At 33.6% G+C, this 21,318-nt stretch overlaps 1 protein-coding gene across 6 annotated transcripts in view; it reads left to right on the forward strand.

Annotated features, from left to right (window-relative positions):
- Nucleotides 1–21,318, forward strand: part of TBC1D32 (TBC1 domain family member 32) — a 201,245-nt gene that overhangs the window by 145,733 nt on the left and 34,194 nt on the right. For all 6 annotated transcript variants that reach the window (XM_078054793.1, XM_036118997.2, XM_078054794.1 and 3 more), the window contains 2 exons: nucleotides 2,092–2,217; nucleotides 7,663–7,746. In XM_078054793.1, the coding sequence (XP_077910919.1) occupies nucleotides 2,092–2,217; nucleotides 7,663–7,746 (210 nt within the window). The remainder of the gene's footprint in view (nucleotides 1–2,091; nucleotides 2,218–7,662; nucleotides 7,747–21,318) is intronic.

Raw genomic sequence — 21,318 nt, forward strand, 5'->3', positions numbered from 1 at the left:
AATCACTAAATACTTTTAACTGTGAGGAATGCAAATTGAAAAGCTCACACTCTCATTGATTGAGAAAATGTAACCAGATATATATAAAGGCTACCAAGTTGTCTCTAGGAGTCTTTGTAGTCACTCTGTCTCTAGCTCAGCCTAAATTCCAATTTCCAGGTAAAGTGGACCCTTTAACCCTTCCACCAACTGGTAGATTCACATGCACACCACATCTGCTGCTTCAGCACTGTTTACAATTGTGGTACCTTGTGCTCTTTTTCTTAGAATGAGATGATAAAAAGCAAAACAGAATAGCTAATGTGAAAGGATAGGAGGGCAAGAGGAGGGTGTAGGGCAGGAGGGAAGAGGGAATGGATAATATAGGACTTTTCAAGAGCAGGTAATTTACAAAAGAGCTACATGGGCATCTTCTACTTGAAGGACATAGTAGTAGTTATAAAAGACAGGTTATACATGGATAGAAAAGATGATATAGAGGAAGAAACAGAAATGAAAAGCTACATTTGTCTTTGCAATCATATGCCACCAGTGATTCTTACTAGGCTTTAGGTAGTTTGTTCTTGGGAAAGAAATAATGTAGATATTCTACATGGAAACTATAAAAATTATTTTAATGCTGTTGAATCAAGTATTTTGCCTAATTCATATTAAGATACATTTAACATTATAACTTTGTTATTAGTAATATAATTAAACAAAATTATCAGCTTTGGTATTTTTTGAGTTATGTTAAAGGTTTTGAGAGTTTTTATTAAAAAGAATCATTTTCTCCTTTGACTTAATAACTTTAATTATATATATATATATAAGCATATGCTTTATGACATGTGCGTTTCATGAGGGCAAGGGACTTTGGCTTGATTATTATAGCCAAGTAGGAGGAACTCCATACATATTTTTTTAAATGTATTTTTACAAAGATTGGATGGAAAAATGAAAGTAGTTGGTATGGTAGAAAGATTAATTTTTAAAATATGTAAGAGTAAGGACTTGCTTTATTATTATAAAAATAATATTATTTTTTTTAAGAAGGTAAGAGTTGGTTGAAACTCTCTCTAGTATTAGATTGACCACTGTTATCTTCCTGGTGGGATTTATCAGCCCAAAGAGAGCTTTGGCAGATATATTTTGTAGTGTTAGTGTTCCCAGACACATCTTTGGGCAGGGGCAGTCAGGACTTTGACCCTTTATTTTCAGAAGGCTCTTGTTCCTTTTTGATCCCCAAATGTCTTTCAAGGAAAGTGTTAAAGGTATGAGTCTATGTGACTACTTATTTCACCATGATCTTCTGGAAAATAAGAAAACATTATTGCTTCTTTTTTTCTCCCCCTTGAATCTTTATATGTGTGGGGGAAGATAGTATATATGTTTGTTTGGATAAGTACTTGTATATCCTTTTTTTAAGGATAGCTACATCCTTTTTAGTGTATTATTTATAGATGTTTTCTAATACAAAATCTCATGGGAATGATATTAAAATGGAAGATGGAAGAGTCTCTTGGGAATAAAATTAAAGTAAAAGGGAAAAATAAAATTAGATGGAAGTTGCCATGTATTCATGAAATTGCTTAGAAAGAAGTTATGTTTTAGCCATAGATACTCTTTCAGCACCACTCATTTTTGGTATAATTTTTTGTAAGAAGTAGAAATAAATAATTGACTAGAAATTTTCTATGCTTATGTTTTCTTTTTGCTTTTAAAGAAATGAATCAAATTGTGTCTGAATTGCATGAGAAAGGAGTATAATGTTCATGTCAATCTATGTAGTGAAATCTTACATCTGTCACATCTGTTATTTGATGTCTGTTGCTTGAAATACTCAGTAATGAATCATGTTCATATAAGAAAAACACTCAAGAATTATGGTTATAAATCAATCCATTTTATGAGGTTTTAATAAATTCATTTTATAGGATTTTAATAAGTATAATTGATGGCATAAGATGTAATTACGGAAAAATGTTTTCTTTTGTAAGCTATATACTACTTCTGGAATTTGTAACTGTTTATATATTTAACATTAATACTTATTTTTCGGTGTTTCTAGCATCTCATTATAATAATATAACATGTTGTGTTTCTTATTAGACAGTGATCTTGGCAAACTTCTATTATGCTTCAAAATGTCTGATAAACAAACTGAGTGGATAGAAAACTGCCGAAGACAATTTTGTAAAATGATGAAGGCCAAACCTGATATACTCAGTGGAAGTGGTGAGTATGTTGTTTAATTTTTGTGGTGTTTTTGGTATGAATATTATATTAATGAAAGCTGTGTTTCCTAAAGACCCGTGTTGACATGTCTAGAATACATAATACTGACCCCAGAAGTCCATTGACTTCTGAGAAACTTATGATCCTGGAAAACAAAAATTATAATCTGAAATGCAGGGAAGCTGGGGGCCAGAGAGAAGGTGGAGGAAGAGGCCCACCGACCCTCACCTCCTAATGACAGTAAAATTGTAGGCAGCACAAGAACTGCCAAAAAATATTAAAATCTGAGAAACTGCTAAACTTCTTTTAAACTAAGAGGTCTTGGTAAGCAGTTGGAACACTGATCTGCCTTTATCCAGGTAACCATTTGCTCAGTTTCACCAGCTTTCACTATACCATACTGCTATATTTTTGGAAACCTTATTGACTTTTTTATTGACACATATTTTGAAACTGTGCCACATCTAGCCGAGTAAATTTAGTCACTCTTAAGGAAATTGAAATTTTATTGTGAGGGAATAGCTGTTTCCTAAACTAGCAAATAAATTGTTTTATATTCAAATATTTATATGTGCGTTTGTTTTCTAAAAATCATCATTTTTAAATTAGCATTATTTTGAATAAAGGTCTAAGAAAAAGGTTCTAATGGAAATATAAGGTAGATTTTTTTGAAAGCTGTAATTTAAAATTGTCTACGTTATTAGCCATACTTTATGGTTTTCATATTAACTGTTATAAAATTAAAAGTGGGAAATAAAAATGTTTATATTTTGTTGTTGGAGAAAGTATATTTTCTGAGAATAGTGACATAATCTATTGGCAACTCAGAGATGAATTCCCTAGATTTTCTTTTTGCCTCATATATCGTAGAATGAGTGATTAAGAACACCATCAGATGCAGGATAAAAAGGTGGGGTCAATAAATGCATACTCTCTAGTGAAAAGGACCAGGAAAGGGGTAGTCTATCAGGACACATTTTTATAGAAAGTGACCACTTTAATCCAGCCAAATACCACAGAAAATCCTGCTAGCAAGACTTGGGCACAGTTTGGACTTCCATCCTTACCTGGCAGTAATGGGACCCCTTGCCACTCCTTGCTAGGATTGTATCAGAAGAGACTTAGAGAGTTAAGGATTTTCACTATCACTCAGTGGTAACAGGGACAGACCTCCTTCTTCCCCTCCACACATGTGTTTGTCTCACACATGCAACAAATTTAAAATTAGAAAGTATCAGCAAAGAAATAAAACCCAAAAGGAAATTCTAGGAGTGAAAATACTATAACCAAAATAAAAAGCTAAATGGATTGGTTCAACAATAACATGGACAGAGGGAAGAATTGGTGACTTGAAGGTATCAACAGAGAGGAAATAGACTGAAAAACAAAACAAAACAAAAAATTAACAGAGACCGAGAGACCTGTGGAACCATAACAAAAGGTCTAACATTTGTGTCATTGGAGACCTGGGAAGAGGTTAGGACTATAAATGTATTTGAAGAAACATAGCTAAAAACTTTCCAAATTTATCAAGAAACACAAATCTAAAAGTATGGATTCAAGAACCACAAACAGGGAAACTCAAAGAATTCCACACCAAGACACAATATAGTCAACTTCTAAAAACTAAAGACAAAAATATCTTGAAAGCAGAGAAGGAAAAACAACATCATACCTACAGGGGAAAATCAATACCATTGACCATGGACCTCTCACCAGAAAAAATAGAGGACAGAGGAAGTGGCATGACATTCAAGCACTGAAAGAACTGTTAATCTGAATTCTCTATGCATTGAAAATAGTCTTTAGGAATAGAAAATCAAGATATTCTCAGATGAAGAATTTGTCAACAGCAGACCTATCCTAAATGAAGGGATAGAAGAAGTCCTCTACCTTTGTACTATCCTCGCAACTTCCCGAGACTCTATAATTATACAGAATAAGTTTTCTTAAAAAATATAGAGGAAAGTGAATATAAACTACTTGAGAACATTGAGAAAAATAGTCTGACTGTGCTTATAATTTGTATAAAAAGTGGATATGGTTGGATGCAGTAAGATTGTAAAGTGCCTGAAACCCATGAGTATAGTGTTAACTTCATGGGGTAGGGAGATGGGAGCCATGATTTAGTTCTTGAATAAGCAAGTGTTCAAGGAACAAGCCTCTGGTGGTTCCACACAAGATGGATTGATTGGGAAAAAATTGGGTCTCTATTGCAATTATCTTATGATCTGATGATATGCTAGCAGTGATACAAGATAAAAAAGAATTAAAAAAGAATGAATCCAGGAGAAATTTTGCATGTTTACAAACACTGAGCTGCCTTAGTTTTGGAACCAGCTTCTGTTGTGATAGCAGTGCCAAGGGAGAAATTAGTCAATGCCCAAGTATCCCTGAACAATCTGTCCTCAGTGTTTCCTCATGAGATAAACCCATGTCCCTTTGTAGTTTGTATGTGCGCACACACACACACACACACACACACATATACACATATATCTTATACATTTTGTTTTTATAGTCTGTGTCATAGTCCAGCCCCATGGAATAAATATGTTTAAAAGGAGGCAGCTTATAATCTAAAATCCTTTCTAGAAATTCCAGGTCTATCATTTGAAATAAAAAGATCCACTTAAGATGAAAAGAATATTTTATGGTTTACTTTCTGGACAGTAGTATTCTAGAGTTAATTTGTGTTTAAAGTTAAGCGTTTCATGATATGAACTAATTTCCTTGAGTTATAGATGATGGAATTTTCAGTGAATTGACAACGAGTGAAGTGGTTGGTCATACTGAGATAAATAGTCACTCTAGTAATTATGCAAGTTCAGCTACACTTGTTTGGTTAGTTAGATGTGCCAATGAGATTTTAGCCACAGGTTCAACTACCGTATGTAGATCAGTTTTTAGTATTATTCCATGATTATAGCCTATCCCTCAAAATATTTGGAAGTGCATAGTGCTGTTTATAAGGGTTGCTGGGCAAAATGAGTCTATTGGAATCAGTAGAAATCCAGAACCTTCTCCAGATAGTTTGGCGATGTAATTTTTGCATACAAAGTATAAAAGTAGTTAATCTAAAAGCCTCCAGTGTATGGATCTAATGGCATAATTTTGCATTTCAAGATCAGTACTTGCCATAAAATAGTGTGCTTTGCAAAGTCTGCAGTTAGTCTGGTAACTCTTAAGTTTCAAATTATATTGTGTTTAGCTCCACAGATGTGATAAAGAATTTTTTTATTTCACTGAAGTGTGTTTAGGTATCTGTCTGATGGCTAAACCTGATTCTGGGCATAGGATTCAAAGAATTGCTTAGCAGTATGCTGTGACCTTTCCCATTAACTCATGCACTTTACTTTAATGCATAGCATGTAGCAAACATACAGTTGTGCTAAAATGAGAATAATTATAATGTTAAATGGATATTTCCACTTAAAATTCTTTTTATATAATCTTTGTTACTAATGTGTATCTCACATTTTATTCTTATCATTTGATTCAGAATGATTTTCAAAAATTCGTTAAGATATTCTTAAAAAATTGTAATCTCAAGAGTCTCAAGACTGTAATTTTTTAATTTAAATTCAGTTAATTAACATATAATGTATTACTTGTTTCAAGGGTGCAGGTCTGTGATTCATCAGTCTTTTATAATACCCAGTGCTCACTACAACACATACCCTCCCCAATGTCCATCACCCAGTTACCCCATCCCTCCCACCCCCCTTCCCTCCAGCAACCCTCAGTTTGTTTCCTAAGATTAAGAGTCTCTTATGTTTTGTCTCCCTCTCTGGTTTTGTCTTGTTTCATTTTTTCCTCTCTATATTAACTAACATAAACAAACACATGGAGGTTGAAAGCTCTCACCTAAGGGCTATTTATGTATAGATTCATAGGTAAAAACTTTGAAAGAGTTTTCTGTGAGTGAGAGAATTTATCCCTCTGCATGTAAAGATAGAACCATTAAACAACTATAAGTTTAAATAATTGACAATACTGTTGCCCTTTCTGACTCTCCACTACTATATTCTCATACTTTTTAATACTTATTTTAATTTGAAATCAGAATATGAATAGTTTTGTTTTTATCTTAAGCCATTAAAGAACTGTGATATGTAGCTTGTCAGAGCTACAGTTGTTGGAAAGCACATGTTATTCCTATTTGATTGTACATTTTTCACATGTTGAACACTAATTTCCTTTATGACTTATGTGCTTAAAATGCACTTGGATATGAAAAAAGGGTCCATTTAGTTAATACAGGTCAGAGTCAATATCCTGAATGTAATGCAGTTTTAAAAGGTGACTTAAGCTTGCTTCTTTTATATATATATATACTGTGTATGCATATCATTTACTTTATAGATATATTTCCAAAAAACCAATTCTGGATTCTATATTAAGTATAATTCATCTGATTATATACGTTTTGAGAGTGGTAAATGCAAACACAGTGGCATTATCAGTCCAGTCCAGGAATCATTTGTTCCTTCTAAACCAGATAGAGAAAACCTTACGTTTTTTTTTTTTTTTTTGACACAGTTCTTTACTGTTTCACTGAAAGATAGGCATCTTTTCCAACTTTTTTTTGATTAATAAACTTTTTTAGAGTAATTGTAGATTTACAGCAAAATTGAGCAGAAAGTATGGAGAGTTCCCATATACATGCTATGCCTTACACATGCACAACCTCCCCCACTATAAACACCTCACATCAGAGTGATAACACTTGTTACAATCAACGAACCTACATTGGCACATCATTATCATCCAAAGTCCATAGTTTACATGAGCGTTCACTCTTGGTGTTTGCACATTCTATGAATTTTAACAAATGTATAATGGGGAAATTCACCCACCATTGTTGTGTCATAGAGAAGAGTATCACCGCCCTAAAAATCCTGTGTTCTACCTATGCATCTTTCCCTCCACCCAACTGCTGGCAAGCTTACTTTTGATCCAGTTGCCTTAAACAGATAGAAAGTTGCAAAGTGTATAAAACACATAATATGTCCTGGTCTTGAAAGGGAAGGGAGTTATGCCTTGATTGTGGTCTTGGAGTTTAGATAATTTTTTTTTCTGCATGTGTGAATAATGATGATAAGATATTATAGCCTGATTAGTGATGATTTTATTTCTGTATTGAAATCATTTAGCGAATTCTGAAGTAATCCTTAGAGAATCTAAAGATAACAGATGATTCTTTTCCAGTTTTACATTGAATAGGTTCTCAGTGAAGCAATTAAAATTTAATTTACATCAAAAAATTGTTATGTTAACAAAACACATTATTAAAGTGCTTTGTGTTTTGAATTGGACTCCCTTAAGAGTGTAACTGTGAAGAAGTTCAGATGACTTTTATCTACTAGTCTGTGACTTTAGAGATGCATTATCACGTATTATTCTTGACCTTTAATATCCTAATTATTCTCTTGTTTATTACAGCTTTACTAGAATTGCTTGAAAAATTTGTGCTTCATCTCTCCGAAAGCCCATCTGAATGCTACTTCCCCTCAGTGGAATATACAGGTATGTTTTAAGCATCTTGAATTTTGAAAAGCACTTAATTATCTAAAAAATAGATAATATTTCATAGAGATGTCTAATTAGATTAAAAATATGCACAAGGTTTCTCCTCTTAAAAATCTCTCACTTGGTGCCATATACAGTGTAGATACCTTTCAGTCTCTTCTGTGCAAGTGTCTGGGTTTTCTTGTAACTTTCTAACTCTTTTTTGAGCTTTTTTTTCCAGTCTACCCATCAAAAGTTGTTTTTCATTAAGGCAGTGTCTTCCTCTCTTTTGATTCTATCCACTATCCTCTAGGATCTCATTTGTTTGTACTATTTTACCTACTTCATATGTTGATAACTTCAAAATTCACATCTTCTATTCAGAGATCTACTACCTTGTGGTATTCCCAGCAGCTTAAAAGGTAAACATCACCTGGATGTGCTACAGAAACCCTCAAACTCTAAATGTCCAGCAAGGCCCTCACCTCATCATACCTTATTAACATATACCCTTTCCTACATTGTGTTTTGCTGGGCAATACGATCATCTACTGTCCATCTAAACCAGAAACTGAATAATGATCTAAGTCCATATTTTCTTCTCAATTACCAAACTATGTTAATTCTATGTTCTTAATAGATCTCAAATTTATCTACTTAATTGATCACTTCTTTGTTCAGGCCCCCATTACTTCTTGCCTAGGGTATTACAACAGCATCTTTTCCAGTTGTCGCTGATTAGAATCTGATTTCTTTTCAAAGGTATCCTTTATGCTGCTCTCAGAGTGACCTTTGAAGTGCAAATCTGACCTACTCATTCCTTGAAGTGCAAGGAAGATCCTTCCTTGGAAGGATCAACATTGACCATTGCATAAAGTCTAAGCTTCTTACCTTGATACCCAAAGCCTTACATTTTCCTTCCCTTTTCTTCCTCTCTGGCATCATGTCTTTTTCTCCATGCCTTCTGTTTATTTTTCAGGAACACTAAACTATTAGCAGCATTGCCAGCTTCTCCCTTCCCCCACCCAAAGACACATTCATTTATTAAACGCATACTTACAGTTTTCTACTATTTAATAGAATTTTTATAAGCATATAGACACAGCAGTAAACAAAAGAGGGAAAGAATCTTGCCTTCTGGTGGGAAGACAGACAATAAACAAATACTTTAGTATATCAAATAGTATGGCAGCAAATGAGAACTACACAGCAGGGAAGAGGGCTGGAGAGTGCTAGCTGGGGATGGGGGTTACATTATTAATCATGTTTGGACTAGCAAAGTGGGGAGCAAGAGATGTAGGTACTTTCAGGAGAGGAGAATTCCAGCTAGTGACCAGGAAAGAGACGAGTATGGCTGACCAGGAGTATGGGAGAAGCATTGTTGGTATTGAAGTCAGAGAAGGAAGGATGATAGAGGGTTTTTGAAAGTCACTGCAGCATCTTGAACATAGGAACACAGGCTCTGATGTATATTTTTATGAAAGATTGCTGTGGCACCTGTGTTGAGCAAAGACTGAAGGGAGGACAGAGGGCTAAGACAGGGAGATGAAGTAGGAAGCTGTTGAGAAGATCCAGATGAAAAATGGCAGTGGTTTGGATGAGGATGTCAGTGGGAGATCGTGAGAAGTATTTGGATTCTGGGTATATTTTGATGATAGAGCCAACAGAATTGAGTAACAGATCGACAGTGGAATGTGAGAGAAAGGAAGGAATCAAAGAAGACTCCAAGTCATTGATCCAAGCCACGGGAAGGATTAGATTATCATACACTGAGATGGGGAAGAATGAGGGAGAAATAGGTTTGAGAGAGGAGATGAAGAGCTTGCTTTTATGTTAGGTTTTGAATACTTGTTATACATTTAAATAGACATATTTTTTATACATTGGATATTTGAATCTGGAATTTAGGGGAAAGGTGTGGGTTGGAAATATATATTGCTAAATCATCAGCTTAGAATATAAAGCCAATATGCATCTGTCATGTCTTTCTCATATTCCAACTTAATGTCTTAATGTGACAGTAAACTCCTGTAGGGTAGTTTTCACGTCTTATCTGTCATATCCTCTGCAACTAGAATGACAGTGTTAAGAAATATTTGACAAATAAAAGAAAGAATAGCTAAAAGAATGAAGGAGGAGGGCTTTATAAACTGTATCAATCAGTTTGTCTTAATTTTAATACGCAGTAGATTAAACCCTTTAAGATTTCTGAGCAAAAGCTTTACTTGACTCATCGGTACTTTAGGAAGATTATTTAAGTGACTGTGTAAAGGATGAACTAGAGTGCAGAACTGAAATCTGCCAAAGGTGAATCCCCAGGACATGAGAGTTGGTAAAGAAATCGTGAAGAAAGCAGAGAAATAGCAGAGACTCATGAAAATAGATAATCCAGGGATACTGCTCCTCTTCCTTGAAAGGGTAACATGACTTCTCTGTTTGCTGAAGAAATCATTTAATTATTTATTCAATTTAGACACTAAATGTCCTATTTCCTTAAAAAGAAAAATATATGCTTCCAGTCTGGCCCAGCCTATCCTTCTGGCCACCACTGATCAAAGGCCTCCTGTGCATTCATGTCACTGAACCTTTGTTCCTACTATTCCTTCTAGATGAGCTTTTCTTTCCCCATATGATAATGTAAAACTTAACTATAATGTTGCAGCTAAAATGTTCCCTTCCCTCTTACTCCTAAGTAGATGTTCCTCTTCTGTACTCATTGTATTCACTTTAAACTACCATTTTGATATTTATTATATTGTATGTGGCTCGTTTAAATTATTCCATTAGGTCTCAAACTCCTTTGTATCTTTAATATAGTATTTTATATATCTTTATTGAATTAAAAATATATACTGTTTCATTAGCATATATATTCATACAAATAATTAGTGTAACAATTCTAAATATATTGATATTTACAAATACACGTATGAACATATACCTAATTATTTACACAGCAACCTTTAATGCAAATTTGGCAAAGGGATAAAAGAGAACATAAGAAAATGAGAACAAAGAAATGAGAGGAAAACATAAGGTAGCATTAAACAGAGATTAAGGTAGGTGAAGGGAATTGATACCTACTGAGCACCTCTTGTGAGCTAAATAGTGTGCTGAAGAACTTGATGTGTGTTATATTATTCAACCCTAAAACTACTGTTTGCAGTAGGCATAATCATCACTTTTAAAATGAGGAAACTGAGGTACAGAGGAAGCAACAGGAATTGTGAAGAGAGTTTTGAAGAAAAGCATTTGTGAAGAAAATTGTAACACTATGAGTAAACCTGAAAATATGTGTGAAAAGATACAGGGATTAATGGTCAAGTCTATGAGTATGAGAGGAAATAAAAAGTGATAATTATGGAGATTTGCATGGCCAGAGTGGGTATCTCCCTAGTTTCACTATAATCTCTCAATTTCTGCAGCTTGGCACATTGTTCTGTTGGATCATATTTTCTGTAAATAATCTAAAATTAACATTATGTTACATACATCGTCTAAATACTCAACAAGACTAATTGCTCAGTGTGTACACATTCACTGCCCTCTGTTGAATTTCTAAATTATGATGAGGGAGTTCTCAGATGTTGGCTCTTTTGAATGTATTATCTAGGCAGATAAACCCCAAATGTGAATTTAAATTTTTTAAAGGTTCCAAATGAATAGCTATCCACTGGAGTTTCAGAGTACAGCCAAAAATAAGGTGGCTTCCTGTTTCTTGACAGGACATAACAACAACATATATGTTGTTATGATATGGTAAGCTTGTTGCTAATATCATTTTCTTCCCATGGCTAAAGATATCCTCACCCTTCATCATTTATTTTTTTTTGGCTGGTGGAACAATGATTTCCTATTATAAAATTTCACTCTATTTACTTTAAATAAATAAAAACCATGCTTTGATATAAAAAAGAAAATGCTGGATAGATATATTCAATGTTTTTTCATGTTTCTTAAAATGAGAAATTGATTGTCTTTTTAAAAATGACATCTTGCTTAAACCCTAAGGTAGCTGAGATTAGAATAACACAATCATCCATCTGTTGTTAGTTCCCTCAGGATTCCAATCTATTATAAAATTTGCAGATCTGGAAAAATCAAATTAGTTTAGCTGTTTATCCCCTTAAAGAAAGAGGAATGAACAAAGTTCTGCACATTTGCAGTTTGTAAATCTATATAGGTATCTTTCCAAATCTTTACCGATGTTAATTTTTTGTTGGTTCAATTCCCTGGAATGAGTTGGGGATTTTTTTTTTTTCCTAATGTAATTGCTTTTTTAAATGATAAATTAAGTACTCCTTTAAAGGTAGGAAATATTTTTAATTTTATACCTTTACTCTTTATGTTGCTAATCAAAAGGTTGGAAAGAAATCAGAAAATTTTGCATTGTTTCACCTTTTGACTATTGAAATACTTTTAAACTTAATATATATTGTTAAACACCTTTTATACTTTCTTTGGATATTCAGCAAATACACTCTTTTCCACCTTCCATTTATGGAGCATGTTTGTGAGTATGCTTAATAATTGCAAGGAAGTATATAATTTGAATTACTTAGCCTATCCCCAAGTAGGGGAAATAATGCATACACCTAAAATGATGAATTAAATAAATTGCAACAATTAGTAAGAAAAAATAAAGAAAGAAAACTGACATTTTCCAGCTGGCTGCTTTATTTCAAGCAGTGTGCCTTTAAGTATGGTATTTGAATTGGGTTATTGTCAAATGAGGGTTTTTGTTTTAAGTGCCATAGGTGTTCGGTGGAAAGAGTGATCAGTGTTGACTAATGCTGTCAGGAAAGACAAGAGGAAGAAGTGATAATGGAGCAAGAGGAGTGGCTCTAGTATGGCTAAAAGAAAAAATAGGAGAAGGGGAGTCTTGCAGGAAAGGGTAATAGTATAAAGACATGGAAAGAAATCCTTTTTCCCAAATAATGCTGACTATGCCAATTAGGAGGCTGATACTCTTACAGTAACGTGGCCACAAGAAATTGAATTTTATGTCTGTATGAATTGAATAAAATGGATAGTTAAACCCTATGTTAGAAGCAACAGAATCTGCAGACTGACTCTGGGAAAGGAAGGAGGTAGAAGAGAGTATATGACCGGTTGACTTCTTTGGGTGGTGAGAGGTCTTTGACTTTATAACAGTTATAGCAGGGCTTCAGAAGAATCAGTAAACAGCCAAGCAGTAACTGCTTCTCTAACCATGGAAGTGTATTCCAGTGGAAAAATTCTTTACTCTTCTGAAAATTAATTTTTTTTCCACACCATTAGCCAAGTGCCAGGCAGAATAGATTTCATTTCTTCTACTGCCCTATGTGCTAGCTTTGCAAACCAAAAATAGAATAGACTGCATTACCAGAGTGAGCAATTTCAGTCAATATTAAGTCAATTTTTCCAACTCATTTTGTTCTGAGACCATTATATTTACAATTACATGGATTGGTTACTTCAAATAGTTAATGCTTTGATTAAATTAGACATTAAGTAGGGTAAGTATGATGCTACAGGTGTCATTGTTTGGTTGACTTTTTATCAGCAACTTGTTATACTTTTCTTTTTTTTTAAGATTTTATTTATTTTTTGACCGAGAGAGACACAGTGAGAGAGGGAACACAAGCAGGGGGAGTGGGAGAGGGAGAAGCAGGCTTCCCATGGAGCAGGGAGCCCGATGCGGGGCTCGATCCCAGGACCCTGGGATGATGACCTGAGCCGAAGGTAGGCGCTTAATGACTGAGCCACCCAGGTGCCCCAACTTGTTATACTTTTCTTTTTTTTTTTTTAATTTTTTTTTAAAGATTTTTTATTTATTTATTTAACAGAGAGAGAGAGAGAGAACATAAGTAGGTAGAGTGGCAGACAGAGGGAGAGGGAGAAGCAGGTTTCCCGCCGAGCAGCGAGCCCGATGTGGGGCTCAATCCCAGGACCCTGGGATCATGACCTGAGCCGAAGGCAGACGCTTAACGACTGAGCCACCCAGGCGCCCCTAGTTATACTTTTCATAGTGACTCCAGGGAGTGGGAGTTGTATCGTCCATTTGTTACTTAATTTCAATGTATAGAAAATATTTTTAAGTCCCTATCTATTTCCATCTCCAACTTGCTCCATTTGACATGAAGTACAATTTCTTGTTCATTCATTTATTCATTTATCTATTCATTCACTCAGTGTTAAGCACCTATATTAAAGTATCTCATACAGAGATGTGCACATTTCAGTAAGTCACTGGTTACCAGTGATACATCAGAGTCCCTTGAAGACATCCATTTTTATCACTGAATTTTATTTATTTTATCCCATCAATTTTGTTTTATTTATGAAGATTTTAGTTCCTACTTCGTAAATTGTATTTAGTCCAGATTGTATAACAAAAGATTATTTCACCGAACTTTTGTAGTCCAAGATCTGTTTGTTTGTCAAGTTGTCATATATCAAATAGAAATTTAAAATTGAAGTGTCTCTTTTAATAAAATATTTAGTAAATAGAAAACTATTTTCTGACTTCTGCATTCCTGCTTGGAAAATGTTATTTTTTTCAAAGGGGTTTTATTCACACTACTCTCACCTATATCTATTTAATATTGGGGTTTTTTTGAGTGGATATTTGATGTTTGTTATGGTATGCCTAATACCCCCATATATTCTCATTTAAAAGCCTTTTTAAAGATTTAACTACTACATTCTTTTAAGTGAAATTTGTGAAGTGGAGTATTACTATCTGATTTTAACTATATATAAACTTTACTTTTATTCCTTTAAATGTGGATCTCAAGTTCAGTGCACAAGAAATAAGCTGTAGAGGTCTTTACAAATACAAATGACTGGATATTTACCCTCAGCAATCTCATTCAGTGGTCTGGAGTGGAGTCTTTTTATCTTTACTTTTAAAAAAACTCAGAGAATTTTGATGTACAGCTGTTATTGGGAACTATTATCTGTTGAAATGTGCAGAATTAAGTTTCTACTCTGAATGTACAGAAACATAAACTTTTAGGGAAGGAATAGATCTGGGAAATTATTTGTACAACCCCAGAAAAGTTAAAAGGACTCCTCAGACAGACAGCTAGATCAGTCTGGAACGATTCTGTCCTTCCATGGGAAAGAACTAAGAACCTGAATCATGTAACATGAGTGTCATAGTCCTTTTGGGAAACTCCCCTCACCTTGATCCTTAACTATTCCATTCTTCATTGATAGAGAGGTCAGCATCTTCTCCTAGAAGTCACCCTGATCTGTAGAATACAATGGCATCAGGAAGGCTCATTATTAGCACCATTAGCCCACTGCACATTCCTCCTACTACTCTTAAGATATTTAGCTGTATTATACTTTCCAGAAGAGGAACATTAGTATTACAAGCACACAGATCTATATATTAATGAAGATAAATATTTCTCATGTTTAATAATCTAGTTTTATCTGTACTAGAATTTTAAGTGTTATCATCTAATCTAAATTAAAATTGTTCTGGTAATCGTTTATAAAAATCAATCTTTTATATAAATACAGAGAAGTGGAATTCATGGATCAGAGAGTAGAAGTGGGTTTAACTTTATGAAAAATTGCCAAACCATTTTCCAAAATAGTTGTATGATTTTACACTCTCACCAGCAATGTATGACAGTTCTAGTTCCTCCTTATTCTTACCAACACTTGGTATTTTCAGTCTTAAATTTTAGCCATTTTAGTGGGTGTGCAGTAGTATCTCCATGTGGTTTTAATTTGCATTTTCCTGATGACAAATGATGTTGAACACTTCTTTTGAGATGTCTATGCAAGTATTTTGCTTCTCACTCACCGCCATCATTTCTGTATGGGTTTCATGACATTTTATGAGTTACAGGTGGTGGTTATATAACGATTATGGATACAATCTCTTGTCTAATTTATACTGCATATATTTTTTTCCATTGTGTGGCTTGTCTAGTCATTTTCTTAATAGTGTCTCTTGATGGACTATGGACTCTGAGAAACAAACTGAGGGTTTTAGAGGGGAGGGAGGTGGGGGGGATGGGTTAGCCCGGTGATGGGTATTAAGGAGGGCACATACTGCATGGAGCACTGGGTGTTATATGAAAACAATGAATCGTGGATCACTACATCAAAAACTAATGATGTATTGTATGGTGACTAACGTAACATAATACAATAAAATTTAAAAAAAGTAAAAAAACTTCTTCCAAGGTGGGGGGGGTGATAGTGTCTCTTGATGAGTAGAAGATCAATTTTGATGAAGTCCAGTTTGTCAATTTTTTTTTTCTTTTATGGTCAGTACTTTCAGGGTTTTGCTCAGAAAAATCTTTGCCTACATCGAGTCCATAAAGATAGTCTTCTATACTTCATACTTTGCCTTTTACCTGAAGGTCTATAATCAGTTTTGAGTTATGTTTTGTGTATGGTGTGAGGTAAGGGTTTACATCTTTTTTTCCCTGATATCTAGTTGTTCCAGAACAATTGCCTGAAAAGCTTTCTTAGCTCATTGAATTGCTTTTATATTTTGTTAAAACTTAATTGAGTATATAAGCAGGAATATACAACTTACTTGTTCCTATCCTTAGGGGAAAAGTTTTACATTGATTTTTGCATTTCTGAGATGAATTCTTCTTAATCATGATCCTTCATCCTTTTAATATTTTGCTGAATTTGAGTGGCTAATATTTTAAAAATATTTTTTCTTTTTATATTCATGTGCAGTATTGGTCATTAGTTTTCTTTTAATGTCTTTGAATTGTTTGGGGATCTGGTTATGCTGTCCTTTTAAGTGTGCAAGATTGTTATTATTTTACTTATTTGATAGAATTTGCTAGTTACACCATTTGGGTCTGAGTTTTCTTCATGGTCTGCTTTTTAAATATTAATTCAACTTCATTAATAAATGTAAGACTCTTCAGATTTTTATTTCTTCTTGGGTCTGTTGGATCTATGGTGATATTTCCTCTTTTATTCTTGATACTGATAATTTGTTTTCTCTTTCTCTTTTTTCTTTATAAGCCAGGTAGAGATTTGTCAATATAATTGATCTTTTCAAAGAACCAACATTTGGTTTTATTGATATCCTCTGTGCTTCTTTATTTTGTATTTTTTGGTTTCTGTTATATTTTATTTCTTTTTTCTGCTGACTTTAGGTTTAATTTCCTCTTCTTTTCCTAGCCTCTGTGATGGAAGCTTACATCATTGACTTTAAACCTTTATTCTTTTCTAATAAAAGTATATAGAGCTATAAAGTTTCCCCTAAACAATGCTTTAGTTGCCTCCCAAAGCATGCTTAGAAATGTCTTAATTATCATTTCATTAAAAATATTTTCTAATTTAGCTTGCTAGCTTGCTTTGACCTTGATTAATTTGCAGTGTGTTGCTTAACTTTCAAGTATTTGGAGATTTTCCAGATATCTTTTTGTTACTGGTTTCTATTTTAATTCTGTTGTGTTTATAGATTATTCTCTGTATAATTTAATTTCTTTCAATTTTTTTGAAACTTTTTATGGCCTAATAAATGTTCTGTCGTAGTAAATGTTCCATTGACAAGTGAAAGGTATATATTTTAGAGTTGATGGTTGCAGTGTTCTATAAATAACCAATAAGGACAATTTAGTTGATCCTGCTATTCAGATTTTCTAGATAATTTCTAAATTTTTGTCTGCTTTTGGTACCAAATACTGATACAGTAGTGTTGAGCTCCCTTTATTATTTTATATTCATCTACTTGTCCCTTTAATTCTTTAGTTTTTGCTTCATATATTGTGAAGTTTTCCAATTTGGTAAATATATATTTAGTATTGCTTTTTCTTCTTGATGAATTGACCATGCTATCATTTAAAAAAAAAAAAAAGTCATTTATCTATAATACTCCTTGCCCTGGAGTGTATTTTGTCTGATAATAATATAGACATTCAGCTTTCTTATAAGTAGTGTTGGTATAATATGTCTTCCCAACTTTAATATATCATGTTTTTTAATTTAAAGGGCATCTAAAGATATATAGCATATGGTTGCATCTTGCTTTGTTTTTAATTCAGTCTGAGAATTTCTGCCATTGATTGGTATTTTTAGCCCATTTACATGATTACTGATGTTTTAAAATTATGATTTTGATATTTTTGTCTACTATGAATTACCATGTCTTTCATGTAAAAACCTTACAAAAGTTTATTTCCATTTGTCCTTCCTGTGTGCTATTTTTTCTATGCATTTTATTTTTACATTGTTTTTCCTTTGAGTCAATTATTTTAAGTAAATTAAGAAACAAGAGCAAAGTTATTTTATATTTACCCATACATTTACAATTTCTTATACCCTTGTACATGTGTTATGTGTGTTGTGTGTGTATGTATCTGTGTATTCATCTGGTATCATTTCTCTTCAGCCTGAAGAACTTTACTGTTTTTTGTTTTGTTTTGTTTTTGAGTATAGTTGACACACAATGTTACTTTAATTTCAGGTGTACAACATAGTGATTCAATAAGTTTATACATTATGCTGTGTTCACTACAAGTGTAGATGCCATCTGTCCCCATGCATTGCTATTACAATATCAATGACTATAATCCTTATACTGTGGCTTTTATCCCCATGACTTATGCATTCCATAACTGAAACCCTTCACCCATTTTGCCTAACCCTCCACCCCACTCTCCTTTGGCAACCACCGGTTTGTTCTCTGTATTTATAGATCTGATTCTGCTTTTTGTTTGTTCTTTTTTTTCCCCATATATGAGTGGAATAATATGGTATTTGTCTTTCTCAGTCTGACCTATTTCACTTAGCATAATACCCTCTAGGTCCATCCATGTTGTTACAAATGGCATTACCCCATCCTTTTTTATGGCTGTATAATACTCGTGTGTGTGTGCGTGCATGCGCACACACGCATATATATATATATATATGTATACCACATCTTCCTTATCCATTCATCTGCGGATGGACACTTAGGTTGCTTCCATATCTTGGCTACTGTAAATAATGCTACAATAAACGTAGGGGTGCATGTATCTTTCTGAATTAGTGTTTGTTTTCATTTTCTTTGGGTAAATACCTAATAGTGGAATTAGTGGATCATATGGTATTTCTATTTTTAATTTTTTTAGGAATCTCCATACTGTTGTCCATAGTAGATGTACCAGTTTACATTCCCACCAACAGTGTACAAGGGTTTCTTTTCCTCCACATTTTCGCTAACACTTGTTACTTCTTATCTTTTTTATTTTAGCCATTCTGATAGGTGTAAAGTGATAGCTCGCCTTTGATATTTGCCCAGGAATGTTCAGAGCTCTTTATTCATGAAAGTCAAAATCTGAAAAAAAGAAACACAAATGTCCCAAAAAAATAAATTTCAGGATATATGTTGAATAAACAGATTTCAACATATTTACATAATGGAATACTACTCGTAATAAAAAAGCACGATTGATACATGCTACAATATGGAATGAATCTCAAAACATTGTGTTAAGTGAAATAAAAAACACAAAAGGTACATATTGTGTGATTCCATTTATATGATGTTCTAGGTAAAGCTAAACTAACAGTGAAAGAGATCAGAACAGTGGCTGGTTTAGGGAAGAAGGATGTGCAGGAATTGGCTAGAAGAGAGCATGAGGGAACTTCTAGATGATGGAAATATTCCATATCTTAGAGGGGTCTGGGTTATACAGCTTGTATGCATTTGTCAAAATTAATTAAGCTGTACATTTAAGATCTTTATATTTCTTTGAATGTAAGGTATACCTCAATAAAATATGATATTACTAATTAAAAAATCAATCTTATAATACCCTGTTATGATAGTTGCTAGGAGGTAGGTCTATTTCATGGCTCTAGAAATATATAAAGCCAAAATATTTTATTGAAACTACTTAAATTTTGCAAACTCAGCCAGTGTAACCAACACTGCAGCACTGAAGTCTTACATTATTTAAACTTGGGAGACTAAAATACAATTAATAATAAAATATAGGATCACCATAATTGTGTTCAGGTACTGACACAGAAAGAGCTTCCTGGTCACTACCCAAATGAATTTAATCTGATTGTGTTGTAGTGGACATTGGTAAAGCTATTTAAATTATGGCTGACTTTTTAAAAATGCTGTTGATAAGACTAAGAACTTGGCATTATGGTGAACATATGAATGATGATTAATAGTTTTAAAAATTGGCCATTTTATGAGAGAATAATTTGTGACATGTATGTTTTTGGTATAAAGTAATGGGAAGTCTTTTTTTTTTTTTTTTGTCTAGGAGAAAGATACTGGCTCATATAAATGGGGCAAAGCTGTCCTTAGCAATTTCTACATCTAGAATGTAAATCTATTAGTACAGTTAGATTTATAAATAGGGAGGAATTCTAAGATATATAAAAAATAACTGCTCATTATAGGCCAAATGTAACAATACTGCTAAGTTTGTGTTCTGATCTGAATAAGTAAAACTCAGATATAGCTTGTCAAGAAATTAACTGAGCACTTAAGTTTATTTCATTTTATTTTAATTAATTTATTTATTTTTAAAGAAAATTACCAGTGTAGGTAGGTAAAAGACCAGTCTGGTTTGGCTGGAATTATGAGGGCTTCCTGGGGCATGAGACTAGGAGAAACAGGGTACGTTACCTCTAAGAGTGCTAAAAGATGAATTATTGCTGGTCCAATGAGTAGATGTTTGATAACAGTGATGTTTAATTTGTTGTTCTTCCTTATCTCTGTAGATCTTAAGTCTAGCTGTATTTTAAGGTTCAGTTTAAGTGCCACTTCTTCGTAATCTCTCTCTCTTTCTGAATTCACATAACACTTTATCTGTACCATTCTTGTTCCACTTAGTCCTTTAAAACATCTTTATCAGAGTTATCTATATACGAATTTTATCTCTGGCACTACATGGAAAGTTCTTTTAGGGCATGATGTATGATTTATCTTTTATCCCCCATAGCTTCTAGCATGGTGCTCCACACTTATTTTATCAGAAAGGGTGTATTAAAAGGAATGAATGAGTCCACAAGTTAAGTAGATCATACTGATAGGATGAGATGCACCAGTGTGTAATAGAAGGTAAAAAAAAAACAAAACAAACTACTGACATGAATATGAGAAACCCAGCTTTTAGTCCTCGTTACCACTAGATATGTGATTTTGGACAGTTCCCTTAATATTGTGTGTGTGTGTGTGTGTGTGTGTGTGTATGCACATGCATGCTACAGTTTCTTTAGCCAAAACTGAAAATTACAACTAGAACCCTCAGTGCTATCTAATGATGCTATTGAGTATTCACTGTTAGCTGCATCATCCATGTTCTCCAGACCTAATCCAAATTTTCAACCACTCTTGTTGTCCTCTGTACCATATAGCCTCTTCATTTTTGGTAGATCACAACTCCTACTCCACAAAGAAAATCCTCCTGCTGGAAGAACCTTGTTGACTCCACCCTCATATATTGTTATACATTATAAGCAGTACACTGATTATTCCTTCTTGACATTCATGTTTAAATCTTTAAGAAGTGAACAGCCATACTTACACGTATTTGTAATTCGAAGTCTTATATATGCATTGCTTGATGAAAGTACAATGTTCTAGATCATTTTGGGGTTAAT

Source organism: Halichoerus grypus, chromosome 9 (genome assembly GCF_964656455.1).
Source record: "Halichoerus grypus chromosome 9, mHalGry1.hap1.1, whole genome shotgun sequence".
Classification (NCBI taxonomy): domain Eukaryota; kingdom Metazoa; phylum Chordata; class Mammalia; order Carnivora; family Phocidae; genus Halichoerus; species Halichoerus grypus.